Raw genomic sequence first — 16,267 nt, forward strand, 5'->3', positions numbered from 1 at the left:
GGCTGACGGGGAACAAGCACAAACACACCATCATTACAGAGGAGTCGGCGCTCACATGCAGCCGTGAAGATGGAGCAGATAGTGCCTCATTTACCAGGAGAATCAATCATTTATTCTCAGCGGTCATCTTGGTCACTACAGGGGAGACCATACTCATACTCATACTCACACTTATAAATAGACAGAGAGGATTGCATTTAGAATGATTATGCCACAGTGAGTCACAGTATAGTTAGTAATCTGATGCATAGCAACCACTTTTGTTATGCAAATGAGTTATTAATCAGTCAGTACCATATTAATCATCATCGGTTACTACTCATAGCTGTGTAGTGACACAAATCATTAGTGCGACTCACATTAGTGTGGAACACGTGCTACACACAAAGGCAACGCTGCAAGTGGACAGGGGAGGACAAAGACATGGACACAATCTAATTTGTCAGTAGCTGATGGAACATGGCGAGTCAAAAGCTATGACAAAAATGTGATCGTCACGATGCTTCAAATTGGCACAATATAATCGCAACGAATGCTCACACAAGCAGACTAACAGAGTGTGTGTGTGTGCGTGTGTGTGCGTGTGTGTGTCAGCAGTGTTTGCCAATGATGTGGTATCCATCCAAAAGTGGAGCACAAACAGTGACTAGTAAGAGCATGAGCATGTGCTACTCTGTAGAAGGCACAAATACACACACACACACACACAAACACACACATCCTAAATCCGTCAGGATGTTTCATACCTTCCAAGATGTCTGAACACAAGTCCCCAACAGAGGAGAAAAAGAAGAGGCGGAGGAGGGGGGGAGAAAGAAAGAGTTGTTTTGTGAGGATGCAACAGAAAAAGGCTTTAAGCTGGCAGACTAGCAGAATCAGTCAGGACTGCATTCAGAATATTCCCCATGCACCTGGACAACTCTGTCTGCTAATCCGGTGGCACTGAGCGCGCTCAGCGATGACGGCTCTCCCAATCCCCACCCTCAGCACACAAAGCGCCCGCACACCTGAACGCTTTCCAGTGCAGAGTGGCTGCCTAAGCAACAGGATGTCCTATGTGTATTCATTGCACACCTCACCCTGTACATGCGTATACATGCTGGAAGCTCATAGCAAGTGCATAAAAATGAGAAAAATTAGAACCCTCATCCTATGACCAAAGAGATAAGATCAGAATGCTAGCAGAATTTCTTAAACTGATGATTGTGGTCACCCAACTTAACTCATTGAGTGCCAAAAATGTAATATTACGTTTTTCCTTCCCATTCGTTGAGTTCCAAAAACGTAATATTACGTTTTTAGCTTTTTTTTTCTTAAAAACTAGACACTCTAACACACCTTATATGTGATTTTGGGAACTCTGTGATGAATGGAAATGAAATATATGACGATCGAAAACTCATGAAAACGCACAATCTGGACATTTTATCATAACTCGGTTGCCGTTTTGGGTTGAATCAGTGACGCATGCACGTCATCTCAAAACCAGGCCATTTTCGTGGGTCTCACTAGGTGGCAGTCTCGCCAGGTCTCGCTGATCACTTCCCGGAAAGTTTACAGGTAACACTTCATATTTCATGAAAGACGTTATATCTTCATTTCTAGAAAAAAAACAGCGATTTTGATGAAAACTAGCCACTGTTTAGCTTTGGATTTCTCAGGAACAGAGGCGTGTAGAAATACACGGTTTGCACCCACTGAGAGCTTAAAGATCACCTTTTAAACGAGCCATTGTATGTGTTCATAACTATAACACAGAATATGCTGTGGCTGTACAAAAATCATCAACAATGGTCTAGATTGCTGGCACTCTAGGACAAAGCTTCCGAAAACAGCTTGGCATTCAATGAGTTAAGAATGGTTGCAGACTTCCCTACATTATGGGTGTGTTGTTGTTCCAATTACATGTAACCCATTTTCAGGTTTTGTTAAGTATGTGTGCAGAAGAAGCCTTCCACGCACATGCGCACACACACACGCCTGAGGGATGGGGGGGGGGTGTAGGGTGGGGGTGGCACCAGCGGGAGTCCTCACCAATCTCCTCCTTGCATCCCTCGATCTCCAGCTGCAGGGTGTCCTCCAGGTTCTCCTTCAGGCACTGCTCCGCCTGGATCTGCTCCTTCAGGAAGAGGATCTCCGCCTTCAGCTTCTCCTCCAGGTGCTCCGCTGCCGTGCGCACGGAAACTATGTCCTCCCGGTACTGCATCACCAGTGACTGGAGTTCCTACAGTGGGTGGGTGGGGTGCGTGAGGCTAGTATCAATCACTAACAGTGACTGTGTGAGTGGACACCAATGGACTAGTTGCACGAAAGGCTCTCGGTGAGCTCGTTTGTTTCCTGTGGTGTTTTTGAACCTGCCGCTATTCTGAATGTAATTAGTGTCTATACGTCCTTTATCGTAACGTGCTGATTCACTAGGTGCAACACCCAACCAGGTCCGTGTAGACACTAATTACATTCAGAACAGCGGCAGGTTCAAACACACCTGGCTCCACAGGAAACAAACAAGCTCACTAAGAGCCTTTCATGCAACTAGTCAATCGAGCAAGAGAGACACTGAGCATCAACAACTCTAACACTGAACAACTCTAAACTGCAGACCACAACCTGAAGGAGGAATCCACTTCCATAAAAAGCATGATGTCAACCATGATGACGTAATGTCAGATCCAGTACCCAGGACTAACATATAGAGCTGTGCACCAGGCAACAAAAGGCAGTCAATGCTGGTAGAGACTGACTCTTGCATCAACACTAGATCTTCCTATCTATCTAACACAAACATCAGTACTGTTGCAAACTGTCAGAATTAAGGTGGGGCAACTTTTTGAGCAATGTTGCTGGGCAACCACATAACCAGTTCCACGTGTTCTGATTGGATGATGCCTACTAGCCAGCAACATTGCTCAAAACACAGCCTTGGGTATCATCAGCATAAGGGAACAGATTGACAGACAGATGACTTGCTATGACCCTGCCACTCAAATGAAAGGCATCGTCACACGTCACCAGTGCAACAGACAGCAGTGTAGCCGCAGCACACAGACTCCAAGTGAAGAGGCCATTTGAGAGTGAAAGACACACTTGAGCGTTGAGTGTGTTCAGGTTGAAAGGACCGGTAGAGAATGAGGGTGGTCACATTTCATACACACACTCACGAGCTCTCACATATCAAACCGCCGTGGAACGGTAAAGGTCAGACATTGAACAGACGCTTCTGTACAAATTCACGACCTGCTTTGGTCAGGAAATGACCCCTGATCTATTGCTAGGAAGGCAACAATGGCTATCAACTGTACTAGCACTATGGTCTTAAAGGACACTATTGCACAGCATACTGCCACTTAAATATACTGTATATACCGGTACCATAAAATGTGAGCTCTACAAAAGATTAGAATTCAGCCTTCCAATACGACATACCCAAGCAACACTGAAGCATTGGAACCAGACCCGGTCATGCACTACAGGCAATGTGAACCACAAAGTAGAAATGAAGAGTTGAAGTAGCTATCTATTTCTCTGTTTTCTCATGCATCAGAGTGAATACTCAGGAAACTCAGATTCAATTGAATGCCATTCTTGGGCAACACACAGGTTCAAAGTTAGTCCACGAACATTTTCCACTTCCTGTTCCTCTTTGAAAGCGAGCTGCAAAACCCCCTCATGACACACTAAGTGGACGCGATTGATCAAACCGAGTCGTTGGGTTGAATCATTCATCTTCAGTGGAAGCACACAGGAAAAGGCATTAAAGAAACACGCCAACCCCGTCTACTCCAGAGTTAGATACATACGCACCTCATTAAAGGAACACGCCAACCCCGTCTACTCCAGAGTTACATACATACGCTTCTATTCTCTTCTGTACTCTGTGTGCGCAATACCCCAGTCTGACACCATTATCCCAAATTAGCTCAGTAAAATTCACTGGAGGTGGGTGATACACCCTACAGGCATGACTGACCGCCACTAGTGCCTACCTGCTGATTCAGTGACTCACCTAACATCCTGCGGCAGTACCAAAGTTGATTCCACAACAGACCTGACCTCTTCTTTCATTCTTATTACTCTACGACACCCACTACTAGATTACTAGATTTTACTACCCTTACTGAAAATATAAAACTACAGAAAATACATACAGTACAACCAGCACACATGTCCCGAGCGTTAATTACGGGGGAAATAAAGGTGTGGGGGCGGAGGAAGTGGGTTGTGGGGTCAGACCTCGGTGGTGGTGGGCAGCTGGAAGTCCTGCTGCTGCTGCAGGGCCAGGTGTAGCCGGTGTTTGCCCTGCAGGCTCTCGTTGTCCCTCTGCAGCCGGCTCAGCTCCTCGGCCACCTGCTCCCTGGAGCGCATCAGCACAGCCTGTGTGTGTGGACGCAGCAGCGTCAGAGTCTCGTCTCTCGCTCCCAAACACAAACACACGCACACAAAAAACACATATATACTGTACGCACACACACACGCACAAAACAAACACATACAGTATACACACACACACACACAGACCCACACACACAGACCCACAGACATTTCACAAAGCCCAAACCAATCAAGCCTAGGGTGACATGCAGACTAACGGAAAATGAAGAAAAACGCAAAAACAGAACACACTGTTTTTTGCTAGGATGGAAAAATCATCTAGGAACCATTTGTAGAAATGCGACATGATAATAAGTGTTGCTGAGGCATTGTACACGGTAGCAGATTGACAAGCATGGCATTGCACAGAGCCAAGAGCCATGTCATTTGGAATTAAAATATATTTATATATATATATTTTTAAATATGACTCGCAGGCCTCTCATCCACTGTAGTATAAAATAAGCTTCCATTCGGTGACAGATGTCTTCTACATTTCCCCACTTGGGGAGATGCACCACAATCATCAAAGGCATATTGACCAGGCATGACCACACTGGGACACTACAGTTTGAAGAAGTGAACAAATCTCTGACACACCTGGGCCTCAGACAGACAGAAGCCAAGCGCTGATGAGGGGCAGAAGGGCCGAGTGTGTGGGGACTCACCATCTGCTCCTGGGTGCTCCTCTTGGCCTGACCGAAGGCCTGCTGCAGACCGTCCAGCAGCACCTCTGACTCCTGCACCTTCTGGTTCAGAGCAGATATCTGACACACACACACACACAGACACACACACACACACACACAGACACACGAGAAGTTAAGGCTTAGTATTACATAAGTTGCAAAGGGGGTCAGGGTTTAGTGAGTGACTGATTAGAGAGCAAGTAGCTGGCATCATCTCCGCTACATTACAAACAAGAGCTTTGCATTCTTTATGAGCTTGCCAAAACGTTGTCACGGTGACTGAGCACTGTCATTTCTTTTGGAGAAGCCCCTGAACGGTGACACACACCTTGGCAGCGGTTTCCTCGTTGCCCTGCTTCATCGACTTCTCCACTTCCTGTTTCTCATTCATCGTCCTCTCCAGGTGGTCGTTGGCCTGCCGCAGCATGCTCTGTAGCTTCTTCACCTGCAGTCAGCACGCGACAATGAGATACACTAAATACATATACGTATACTATATACATATACTAAATACATATACTATATACATACACTATATACACATACATATACAACTGAGCTTAATACAATTCCTGGGTTCAGAACATCCACTCTTTCCCTACATAGTGCATGTTATAGTGAATAAAGCCCATATACTGTAGTTATTCACTATACACAACACATTGGATTTATTTAGCACTTTTCAAGGCACCCAAATCACTTTATGTAAGATCATTGGGTCATTGGGTCTTGATCAGTTGCTGTCAAATGGGGGGGAGGTAGGTAACTGGGCGGACCTGATCGCGAGTGTCGGCCTCCTGACCCTGGATGACCTGCAGCTGTTTCTCATAATTGGAGCACATGTCACACCGACGGCCCAACTTCCTCCCGGCGTTCTTCAGCTGAAAGTCAAAAATCAACACACAGGTTCAGGCAACAGACACGTCAGTGGTGGAAATCAACACACAGGTTCAGGCAACAGACACGTCAGTGGTGGAAATCAACACACAGGTTCAGGCAACAGACACGTCAGTGGTGGAAATCAACACACAGGTTCAGGCAACAGACAACAGAGAACAAATCTGAGTTTCTGCTGTTGGATACTTTGATAAATTTGAGAAAACCAGAATCACATTCCCAAGAGCGCAAAGAATTTAGTCAATTCCTACAGGACACTACTTCCATTATTCCCAACTGGCATTGGAGTCAAAGAGGCAAACCACTTTTCTAGGACTAACATGGCCAAACTGTGTAAGTGCTGACACATGTCATTCTACAACCCACCAAAAACCTGCATCTCCTAGCCAACCATAATACATATTAATAATATTACATATTTACATATGTTTATTCCCACATTTTATCATGTTTATTTTTAACATGTTTAACTAGAGAACTACATTTTTAACCACACTGGCTTCTATCAAAGTAATTAATTTTTACACTGAACATGAACAACATAACAAACGGTCCTCAAAGGGGTTCTACCTCCTGCTGCAGCAAGTTCCACTCGCTCTCGCTGACCAGTCGGTAGCCGGACGGGGGCAGGTAGGCGTTCTCGGGCGCGTGCGAGATGCTGGACAGGATTGACGCCGTCTCTTCCTGCTCTGGCGTCATGGCCTTGATGGCCTTCTCCTGGTCCTTGGTGAGCAGGAAGTGACCGGCGGAGGGCTGAAGGGAGCTAATCGACGCCGTCTCGAAGCCATCAAAGTTGCCCGAGGAGTCGGCGCCCACCAGCGGCCCGAAGTCGGACTCGTCCAGCTGGCTGGCCGACTTTGCCTTGTGGTTGTAGCCCCCCAGGCCGTGCGAGTGCTGCTGCAGCGTCGCTCCGCCGGACGAGCCCAGGCTGTCGGTGGACTGAACCCGCCGCAGGCCGTCCTGATACAGGTCCGAGCCGCCCGGAGCACGCCCAGGAGTGTCTGCGTCCAAGGAGTGCAAAGAGCTGTGAATGCTGTGGTTGGGCTGACCCTATGGAAGAGGAAAGGTCAATACCAAATAATTATTCATTTAAATGAGTAATTATTGGACCAATTATTGTTGGTAATAATTATAATATATTAAAATAACAATGTATTAAAATGAGCAACTTAGCAACGGTCTGTTACTGAGAATTAGCAGACCACCGAACGTTGGGAAGACCCATTCAAGTGAATGGAGCATTCTTCAGCATTATGAAGAGCCGTGTAATAATAGGCTAATATCAAGTTGATTTGCTCACTTGCATCTCACAAGTTTGTGTTGCTAACCTATCTAGGCTGTGGGATTTTGGTCATTTAGGCCTACTATTTGGGTTTAATGTAATTTAGAAATAGGCTAAGCAACCATGGCAAACATTTACATCTGAAGAGAGATCCTTGCTAACTATCCCGCTAGCTCAGGTCACGTTTGACAATTATTGCTCGCTAAAATCATTAATGAACATTGCAAGACACTTATCTCTTCTATGATCCCAGAAAGATTTTCTTCGACTTGTACATTTTTTGAACATTTATTTTATCTAATGACATACAAAACATAATTAATTACATCCACATATCCTTATGCGCAACTTTTATTCACTAGACTAAAACCGTGAGACAAGGTCAATTACTCTCACGTAACTCTTAAAGTGACAGGCACTCAATTACACCTACACATCACCAATGTGCACTCAATTAGACCTACACACCACATTAAAGATACGCCTAAGTGTAATAGTTTAAAAATAGTTATAGTTTTCAAATTGCTAAATATATTTACTAGTAATTGTGCAGAATATATGAAATATGACATAAGCCATCATTTTCCATGTGTGTTTGTGTGGAGAGTCAAGCAGAATCTGGGATGTCACTGGTGTGAATGATCACACTACAGTATATTCAATATTACTGATAATGATGTCAAGGTGGTGGGGCCCCCAAATCAAATACATTTTTTAAAAAGTATCGAAGAAGTATCGAAATCCCAATTCTTGACTTGGTATCGGTATCGAAACATTAATTTTGGTATCGTGACAACACTACTATAGACAGGCCCATAAGGGAGTCCTACCTCATCTATAGACAGACCCATAAGGGAGTCCTCAGCAGCTTCAGCAGGCTCGGTCCCGTCGTCCTCGTCCTTCGCCTGGCTGATTCTCTCCTTCTCGTCCTTCTCGTCGTCCTCCTGAAGAAGAAATATAAGAAATATAATCATAACATCACAGACAAAAATCACTGTAGGGGAAAAAAGACATCAGTTGCTTTGTATAATTCTGGGGGCTTCAAACGGAGAAATCAGTTGTCCTGCCCAAACAATCTGGCTGTTTTGGTCACGCTTACAAAATCATTATACACACTACCGGCTATAATTATAATTGATTATTGATTACTCTTGATTGGAATCTCATTTTTCTGTGTACATCTTGTGCATGTGCATGTGAATAAAGTCAGGAATGATGACTTAACAAATCGTTACCAATTATAGACCATGCATAGACACTTTTCCATGCTGTGCTGAGGCAAATATTTTCAGAAATGAGCTTTTATTGAATTTACCCGACTGACAACTCTACCCAAGCATGACCACTGAGTGGGCAATGCAACTGTAAGCGTTTGCGCTTTTAGGAGAAGGGCACTTGAGACAACAGCCAATGTGAAGGGAAGGGAAGGTCAGTGGGGAAATGCAGTCTTCTCTCCAGCAAGCTCTTTCAGTGAGGCTGTTGTCTCAGCGTGAGATGCTACTAAGATAGCCTTCGCTTTGTTTTAGCGCTAAAGCACTGCTGGCAAAGGGCACTCAGAATGCCAGAGATGCACTCTCTCTGTTGACCCTGGACAGTCGATCAATAGCGATCAATACATAATTATAACTGTAGCCTGGAGTGCATATAAGGTTTTTTTTAAACATAATCAAACAAGGGCAAGTCAGGCAGCTGCAGACCTTTGCTCCATCTAGGAATGATACAGCACGTCAAATCAAATTCCAACGAATCCTGCTATCGTATGACAAATATGTAGGAGGACCGAGATATGGTGAACTTCTACCTTTCTTAACATTTTGGAAGTAAAGTATAGCAATAGTATAACAGTAGTTTTCAAGTTATGTGATTGGGCACACAGGCAGACCCAGTTAAAATACTCTCCGCCCTGCTTATTACTAACCATTTATGGTCATATCAAGGAGAACAGACAGGGTGGAACAAAAATCTTATGCAAATTTGCACAGTTTCAAAGTCGCACCGCTGGTTCACATAGACAAAGGGAGGGGTAAGCAAGATATGGGTCATAAACTTTTTTAGAATTTCGTTGGATCCGTTTATAGTCATTTGAATGCATGCAAACTTTAGTGGACCGGAAACCCAAGATCGGATCTGATCTGAGGTCAGTACCTGATCCCGCTTCTTTATCTCCTCCACCTGCCTCAGCTGCTCTGAGGTCAGCACGCTCTCGATCCGCTGCATGTCCCGCATCAGCAGCCGCTGGGACTCCAGGAACTGGTCGTTGGCGCGCTGCCAGGTGTGCTTTAGCTGATTGTGCTGCTGCCGCTCCATCTCCAACAGGTGACACACTGGCAGGGAGCGGACATAACAGCCAGCAGTGAGAACTCGCTCGCTCACCACTCAGGTACTTTACAATGGGCTGCCATCTGGCATACGCTCAAGTTCCAAACCAAAAGCAATTCACAGTGATAGCCCTCGCGTTTAACAAATTAATTACAGGAAAACAATGACTGGCACGCCATTGACTGATACAGTGCTGGTTCACCAGGATATCCCTTGGTTAGTAGGGAATACTAGCACAGACTCCATGTTACAATGAAATACCTTCGTGGAGTTCCTTGCGCATTTTCTCTGCATCCTCCTGGAGTACTGTCTTCTGTGTGTTGAGGACTGCCACATACATCTCCAAGTCAGTGCGGCACGACTTCTCTGCCTCCAGAACATGATTCAGTTCCTTCACCTACAAAGACAAACAACAAACAAAAAAATAGATGACATTTTGACAACCCTTCAAAAATCCGGAGTGCGTCACTTATGATCTTGGCGACAGACACCTGCAGTGAAAATTTTGAGGTCAATCTCCTTCGAGTGACTTGTTTGTTTATACCTTGGAGGCCTCCAGTTCCTTCACGCGGTCCTCGGAGGTCGTCAGCTTGGCCTTCAGAGCCGCTATTTCATGCTCCATCGGCATGACGACAGAGCGCAGCTTCTCAGCATCCTCCTGGGCCTTCGGGGAAACACACACAGGACAGAGTCACACCGTCAGCACTGCTGCATTCACTGCGTACACAAGGAATAGGCAGTGTGTGCAGTGAACGCATCATACTCAGCAGCATCTCAGGCGTGCCATTCCCAACAGCAACTACCACCATTAAAGGACAGAAGAAACTATCATTTTAAACACTTTCTCCACTGTTCAGCAAAATCCTTCAAAAATACCAAGGCACTCCTCTGTAAGCAAAACAGGTTAAAATGTCTTGATTTTAATGGGCAAATCTACTTGAACCTAAACTCACTGCTCTCCGAGCGCCGCTGTTGTTGCAGGCAGCTCACTGCGCCGGGATTAGTGTGTGCTTCACCTCACTGTGTGTTCACTGTGTGTTGTGCGTGTTTCACTAATTCACGGATTGGGATAAATGCAGAGACCAAATTCCCTCACGGGATCAAAAGAGTATATATTCTATACTATTATACTCATAAAGCCCACGCAGAAATGTTTTAAAAAAGTTGGTCATGGTGAAGGTGAAACTGTGGAGTGGTATTCTGAGGTCAGCCGCATGGCCTCTAGTCTTTCAGGGTTGTAAAGTTTCAAGAGACAATAATCAGAGGAATGGAGGGTATGTGGATTAGATGCTGTCGAAGGGTTGCTGACGACTGAACAAGCAAAACATCTTCAAAACTGATCAAAACCATTACGTCAACAGGAACAACAGGCCAGAAGCCATGAGAACAAAATACTAAATCGGACCATCCACTAGAAGTCAGCTAGTTCTAGCGTTTTGAGTCATAATGCAATATTCCAAATGTTCTAAACACATAAACTACTCCAAAAGACCAGGTTAATGTCCTCTAACAGGTCAAGGCTGGATTATTCCATTATCATACTACTGCACCATCACTTGCAATTTCATCAGATTGTATTAGACTTCTTATCTTATCATACCCTTGCACAAATGGACAGGTATGGTAGAGTTGTGCCAAAGAAACAGGTAAAGTTAGTGGGTTAAAGTGATTAGTGGGATTGTCACTTATACCACATAAGCATAGCATAAGGCAAACATGGCATAAGGCTAACTACACATGGCATACATCTTCAACATCAACATGACCGCTTTAGCATCTATCAGACATGGGGTATCAACTTGACCTGACATGTCAACATATTGTTTGGAAAATAAGTGAAATTTGACTGAATAGAGGGAAAAAATGACATGAGTCATTTTTTGAAAAGCCAATAAATATTCTTAATGAGTAGTGCGCTCACATCTCACTCCCCCATACCTTGCTCTAAAGTACCAAGTTGGTACCACAACTCCCGGTGTCAGTGCAAGCAACCGAAAAAGCACATGACAACGACTGAAAGTAACATTAATGCAGAAAGAAGAACTTAATTGTATGATATCTCAAGCACTCAACCCCCATCGTTTTCCAGTTCCCTTTAGTAAAAGTTGACAGGTGACGCAGTCATACAAACAGCAAATGCCACAACTTGGGGCCCAAGGCAACTCGCCAGATGGTGTGTGGGAGACAGGGTCACCTGCCCCCACGAGTGCAATGTTCACTAGTTTCTCATCTAAAGAGGCCAGTTTAAGGATCCCAGATTTAAGTCCACACAAACCTCGCTCACACACCTAAAACATTATCTCTGTCAGCTTTGATGGAGCTTTCACAAATTACCCATAGGTGCCACAAACCAACATGACGCGGCCTGATGCGTGTGACGAACAAGCGAGCGTGCGGTTCTATCTACCTTCTTCATGTCGTTCTCCAGGTTCTCCTCCTCCTGGCCCTCGGAGAGCCGCCGCCTGAGCTCCGCCATCTCCCGCTCCGTCGTCTCGCGGTACTGTGCCCACTGGGCACGCTCCTGCTCCAGCCGCTGGTGGAACTGCACCTCGTACTCCCGCACCGTGTCTACGCAAGGTGACCACACACACCCACAGTTCTTTACCAGGCACTTAAGGGGCCTTAATGTCATTGATGGGCAACTGGCACCAGGCAATGGGCAAAGCAACAAGAAAAAGTCTGCTGCACATGAAATGAAGCTAACTTAATAACTTGGCAAAGTCATTTTGCCAATTTAATACTGTACCATGAGCAAGACCATAAACTCAAATATGGCCGGATCAGTGCAATGGTTACACTCTGCATGATTGATTTAGTTCAAGAGCGAGACACTATGCGCGCCACCCGACTCTGCTCACCACCCAACAATGAAATTAGGGCTTGTAATGTCCGCGCATGCCACTGCTTTGTCCCCAGACTGTCTAAGTGGCTGTGTGGACTAGATCTACATTTAGACCTGTGCTGAACTGCTGTATTGTCTTCTGTGTATACAGCTCTGGAAGAAATGAAGAGACCACTGCATATTTTTCTGATGTCATCCGGTGGTTTCTGAGTGACCAGTGTTTCCCACAGAATTGAATTATATTTGTGGTGGTAGGTTTGCAGAATTAACTTGGATGCAAAAGTTTTTAACAAATTAGTGCAGCGGGGTTATGATGCTAACCAGATTTAAGCACAATTTAGCCAGTCTTAGCCAGATTGCTAATGTTTTCTTTAAACATGCATGTAGGTTTGACAGAGAGAAACAAGGAGAGTCTGTGCAAAGGTGCACATAGCTCTACAATGAAAGAATTCCATTCAATTTAAACAGTACAACATGGAAAATCATTGTGTGATGGTCAATGTTGATATTGTGGTGGGCCGCCACAAATAAGTTAATGTATGGGAAACACTGGTGACATTCGAAAGAGTTGACAGTCATATTCAAAATTGCAGTGGTCTCTTAATTCTGAATATGACCGTCAACTCATTTGAATGTCACTCAGCAAGCGTAGGATGACATCAGAAAAATGTGCAGTGGTCTCTTCATTTTCTCCAGAGCTGTATGTCCTGTATGAGTTGTGTATGCTGTGCTGTCTGATGATGTTCTGTTTTCAGTCCCGAGACTTACACTAAACCAAATTCCAGGCGATGTTTAATCGTATAAAGCACTGACTTGACTTATCTAAAGTTTCCCTCCAGTGAGGTACAACTGAAAGGAACAGTTGACCAGGGTTAAAAAACAAACAAACCACAAAAAACGTGAACACAGTGCATGTGTAACCTACGTTGAGTGGACTACACAGCTCAGCCTTGGGCTTGAGCCGGCATGCTAACAAGGTGGCTGAAACCCATGGGTGCTAGCATAATTGCTAGCACATCTCTTAACATGTCAACAGGGAGGTGTACTCACTGCAACTAGTACCTACACACTAATATCTACATTAATATACACACTGCACAGTCATTTAAGTAATAGGATTAAGTATTTCACAACATATTTTACTACTATAGCTATTTCTGAGTGCTACCTTACCTTTCATAATGGCCTGCAGTGAGGCCACCTCGTCCTGCCACTGCTGCTTCACTTGGTCGATGGCCTCCTGCTTGGTGTTCTCGGAGACCGTGGCAACGGCCTTGATGTTCTCCATCTCCGCCCGCTCCTCGGCCAGCTGGGTCTGGACCTGCCGCAGCTCTGCCTGTGCGGTCTCCAGAGAGGACGCCTGCCTCTTCAGCTCCTCTGTGGAGTGGACCAGACGCCAGGGTGAGACACAGAGGGACCGGCAGAGGATGCATGTGCATGTGCACATGAACATGTTGTTTCATGTTTGTGTCGTTTCTGCAACCATGCAGTCTCCACTGCAAAGACTGCTACAAAAAAGTAGCTCAACACACACTTTCACAGGAAACACTAAAAAATAACCTGAAATGTAGAGCCTAGAATCCCAGTCAAAATATGTTGGGAGAGGTTTTTTTTGACAGATTTGCAAGACAGAAAAGTAACAGTGCTCCTTGTGCAACCAGTGGGGCAGTATGGGCCTTCACCTTCTTTGGACAGATAGAGCTCCTTAAACTTGGCTCGCTTCTGGTTGAACTCCATCTCCAGCTGCTGCTTAAGCTTGAGCATCTCAGCTCGCTCGTGTTCCAGCTCAGTCACTCGCTGCTGGAGAACCCCTGCAAGAACACACACCAGCATTACAAACACCCCGAAATAGCCAAGACGTACTGAAGGTTCTACCAGATACCCAGTAGTTTGAGTCTTTGACTGGAAAATGGATTAGGCCAAACATACAAGTTCAAAGGTTTCATGTCCAGATGTCCCCGAGTAAGAAAACAAAACCCTGACTATTTCCAATGACAAGTAGTGGTGTCTTGCATAATGAGAAGAAAGTAAAAAGTATGCCATTACACAAAGCCTTTGAGACAGACTTGTTGTAGTCCAGTAAGCAACTAGATTTCAAGTAGGCAAGGCCAGATCATCTGAATAATTGATGTCCTGAGGTGATACAGAGCAAACAATAAAAGCTGGGGCATGGTACTGTGGATTTAACATCTACAAGAGAAAATTCAGGTTAAAGCAACAAGGACGCTTAATACTTCTCCAAAACACACTGCACAAAAGTCAGTTTAACCATTGATTTTAACCATAGATTGTGGCTAATATCAAGGAAATTGACTGAAATTGTGTCAACCAATAACTGGCTTCTGATTTCAAGAAAAGTTCTTCAAGAAATAATCCCTGCCTGTATAAATTTGAAATGTTTACATTAATACTTCACCTCAAAGCTTCAGCAAGCATGCACCTGTAGTTTTCCAAAACGTATATTTTTAATGCACTGTGCCTGTTATACATTGTAAACCCGGTCGTGTTCACCTACTACAGTGATTTTAACCTGTCTTCTAGTCTTCGTATAAAAAAATAAATATCTTATCAATCTGATCTTATTGCTGTAGCTGCTAGCTTTCTACCGCGACGGAGAATCAAGACCTAGGTTTTGTCTTGAATTCAGCAAAGGAGACGTCTGGGCTCATCACAGCTGTTGTTATCTAATGAAATTGTCCTAGGCAAACTCTTGCACAAACCATTGATTGTTAAATAGGCTTTCTTTCTCCCGTTTTCTATACAGCCTTCTTTCTCGGTTACTCGGACAATCTGCATGAAAACCAAACCAAAACAATTCAACGGCAACTTACCTTTGATCGCTAACGTTAGCCTCTAATTGCATATGATATGGCGAAGATTTTCTGCCCCGTAATCGCGTGACAGAAATATGACAAACTAGCTGGATCATAACGTTAGTTCGTGCCAAATTAGTATTTAGTATGTTTTCAGACTGTAAATCAGCTAACGTTAGCTAACAGTTAACCAGCGCTGCTGTAGACGCAGCCCTAATTGCAAGCGCACACGCAGTTATCATTTAAATAAATAAGATATTAGGTCTCCATTTCTGATGCTAAAGACAACCGCGCGCCTGATAAGATTCCATGATATTTCTGTCGCTGTCAAAGTACTAAGCACCATGACAGCTATCCATCCATTGTTGCTACTTAGCTGCGAGCTACTGTACGTTTTCTAGTTGCGTTACTTCTTGGTCAGCAGACCAAGCTAGCAAAAGGGGCTATAACAAGCTACCCAGCTAACTAACGATGCATAGTGGGTGCACAATCACGTGTAATAAAGTCAAATGATCACTCGTAGCAGCTACTTACATTTTACACATGTTGGCAAACAAGTATGTATGCGAAATAACTTCTCACACAAGGCTGCTGTACGACAAGTGGATGTAGATATACTTTGAAATCAGTGGACGTGATGGCTGAGGATTAGCAGCAGTACCCAGTCCCAGTGATGACAGTGGGCGAGACCGTGGATGTATAGGCCGCTGGCCTTCAAACAATACCTCTAGGTTACCAACATTGGTCGTTTTTTCAAGAGACATTCTTACCGTCATCGTGAGACGACCGGGAGGATCCCGGGGCCTGTTCGGCCATGGTTTCCCGGAGCTGATTGCAATTACCGGGCTTGAGCGTACACAGCTAGGAGTGCCCCAGTGCACAGACTACTACAGACTGGACAACGTCATTGAAGCAACAGTACTCATCACGCATGTGTGAACAACAAAAGGGAGGAGTCGGAAGACTATAAATTGCAATTTCGGATCATTTGTAATGGTGCATTATTATTAATATAGCTAATGCATGTAACAAATCTCGTGCATTTCAGAGCTCACTT

At 44.6% G+C, this 16,267-nt stretch overlaps 1 protein-coding gene across 2 annotated transcripts in view; it reads right to left on the reverse strand.

Annotated features, from left to right (window-relative positions):
* The window catches only part of rabep1 (rabaptin, RAB GTPase binding effector protein 1), a 17,634-nt gene extending 1,499 nt beyond the window's left edge, over positions 1 to 16,135 (reverse strand). The window contains exons 1-16 of one of the 2 annotated variants that reach the window (XM_048270011.1): positions 15,981 to 16,135; positions 14,080 to 14,208; positions 13,571 to 13,774; positions 11,963 to 12,123; positions 10,100 to 10,219; positions 9,817 to 9,952; positions 9,382 to 9,560; positions 8,067 to 8,180; positions 6,525 to 7,004; positions 5,834 to 5,938; positions 5,386 to 5,502; positions 5,037 to 5,135; positions 4,231 to 4,371; positions 2,035 to 2,224; positions 747 to 758; positions 1 to 2 (exon numbers count right to left, since the gene is read on the reverse strand). The exon at positions 1 to 2 is cut by the window's left edge and continues 54 nt beyond it. In XM_048270011.1, the coding sequence (XP_048125968.1) occupies positions 1 to 2; positions 747 to 758; positions 2,035 to 2,224; positions 4,231 to 4,371; positions 5,037 to 5,135; positions 5,386 to 5,502; positions 5,834 to 5,938; positions 6,525 to 7,004; positions 8,067 to 8,180; positions 9,382 to 9,560; positions 9,817 to 9,952; positions 10,100 to 10,219; positions 11,963 to 12,123; positions 13,571 to 13,774; positions 14,080 to 14,208; positions 15,981 to 16,026 (2,235 nt within the window). In that variant the 5' untranslated portion in view covers positions 16,027 to 16,135. The remainder of the gene's footprint in view (positions 3 to 746; positions 759 to 2,034; positions 2,225 to 4,230; positions 4,372 to 5,036; positions 5,136 to 5,385; positions 5,503 to 5,833; positions 5,939 to 6,524; positions 7,005 to 8,066; positions 8,181 to 9,381; positions 9,561 to 9,816; positions 9,953 to 10,099; positions 10,220 to 11,962; positions 12,124 to 13,570; positions 13,775 to 14,079; positions 14,209 to 15,980) is intronic. The other variant, XM_048270019.1, reaches the window with a different exon arrangement.
* Positions 16,136 to 16,267: the final 132 nt, after the last annotated feature.

Source organism: Alosa alosa, chromosome 2 (assembly GCF_017589495.1).
Source record: "Alosa alosa isolate M-15738 ecotype Scorff River chromosome 2, AALO_Geno_1.1, whole genome shotgun sequence".
In the NCBI taxonomy this organism is placed as follows: domain Eukaryota; kingdom Metazoa; phylum Chordata; class Actinopteri; order Clupeiformes; family Clupeidae; genus Alosa; species Alosa alosa.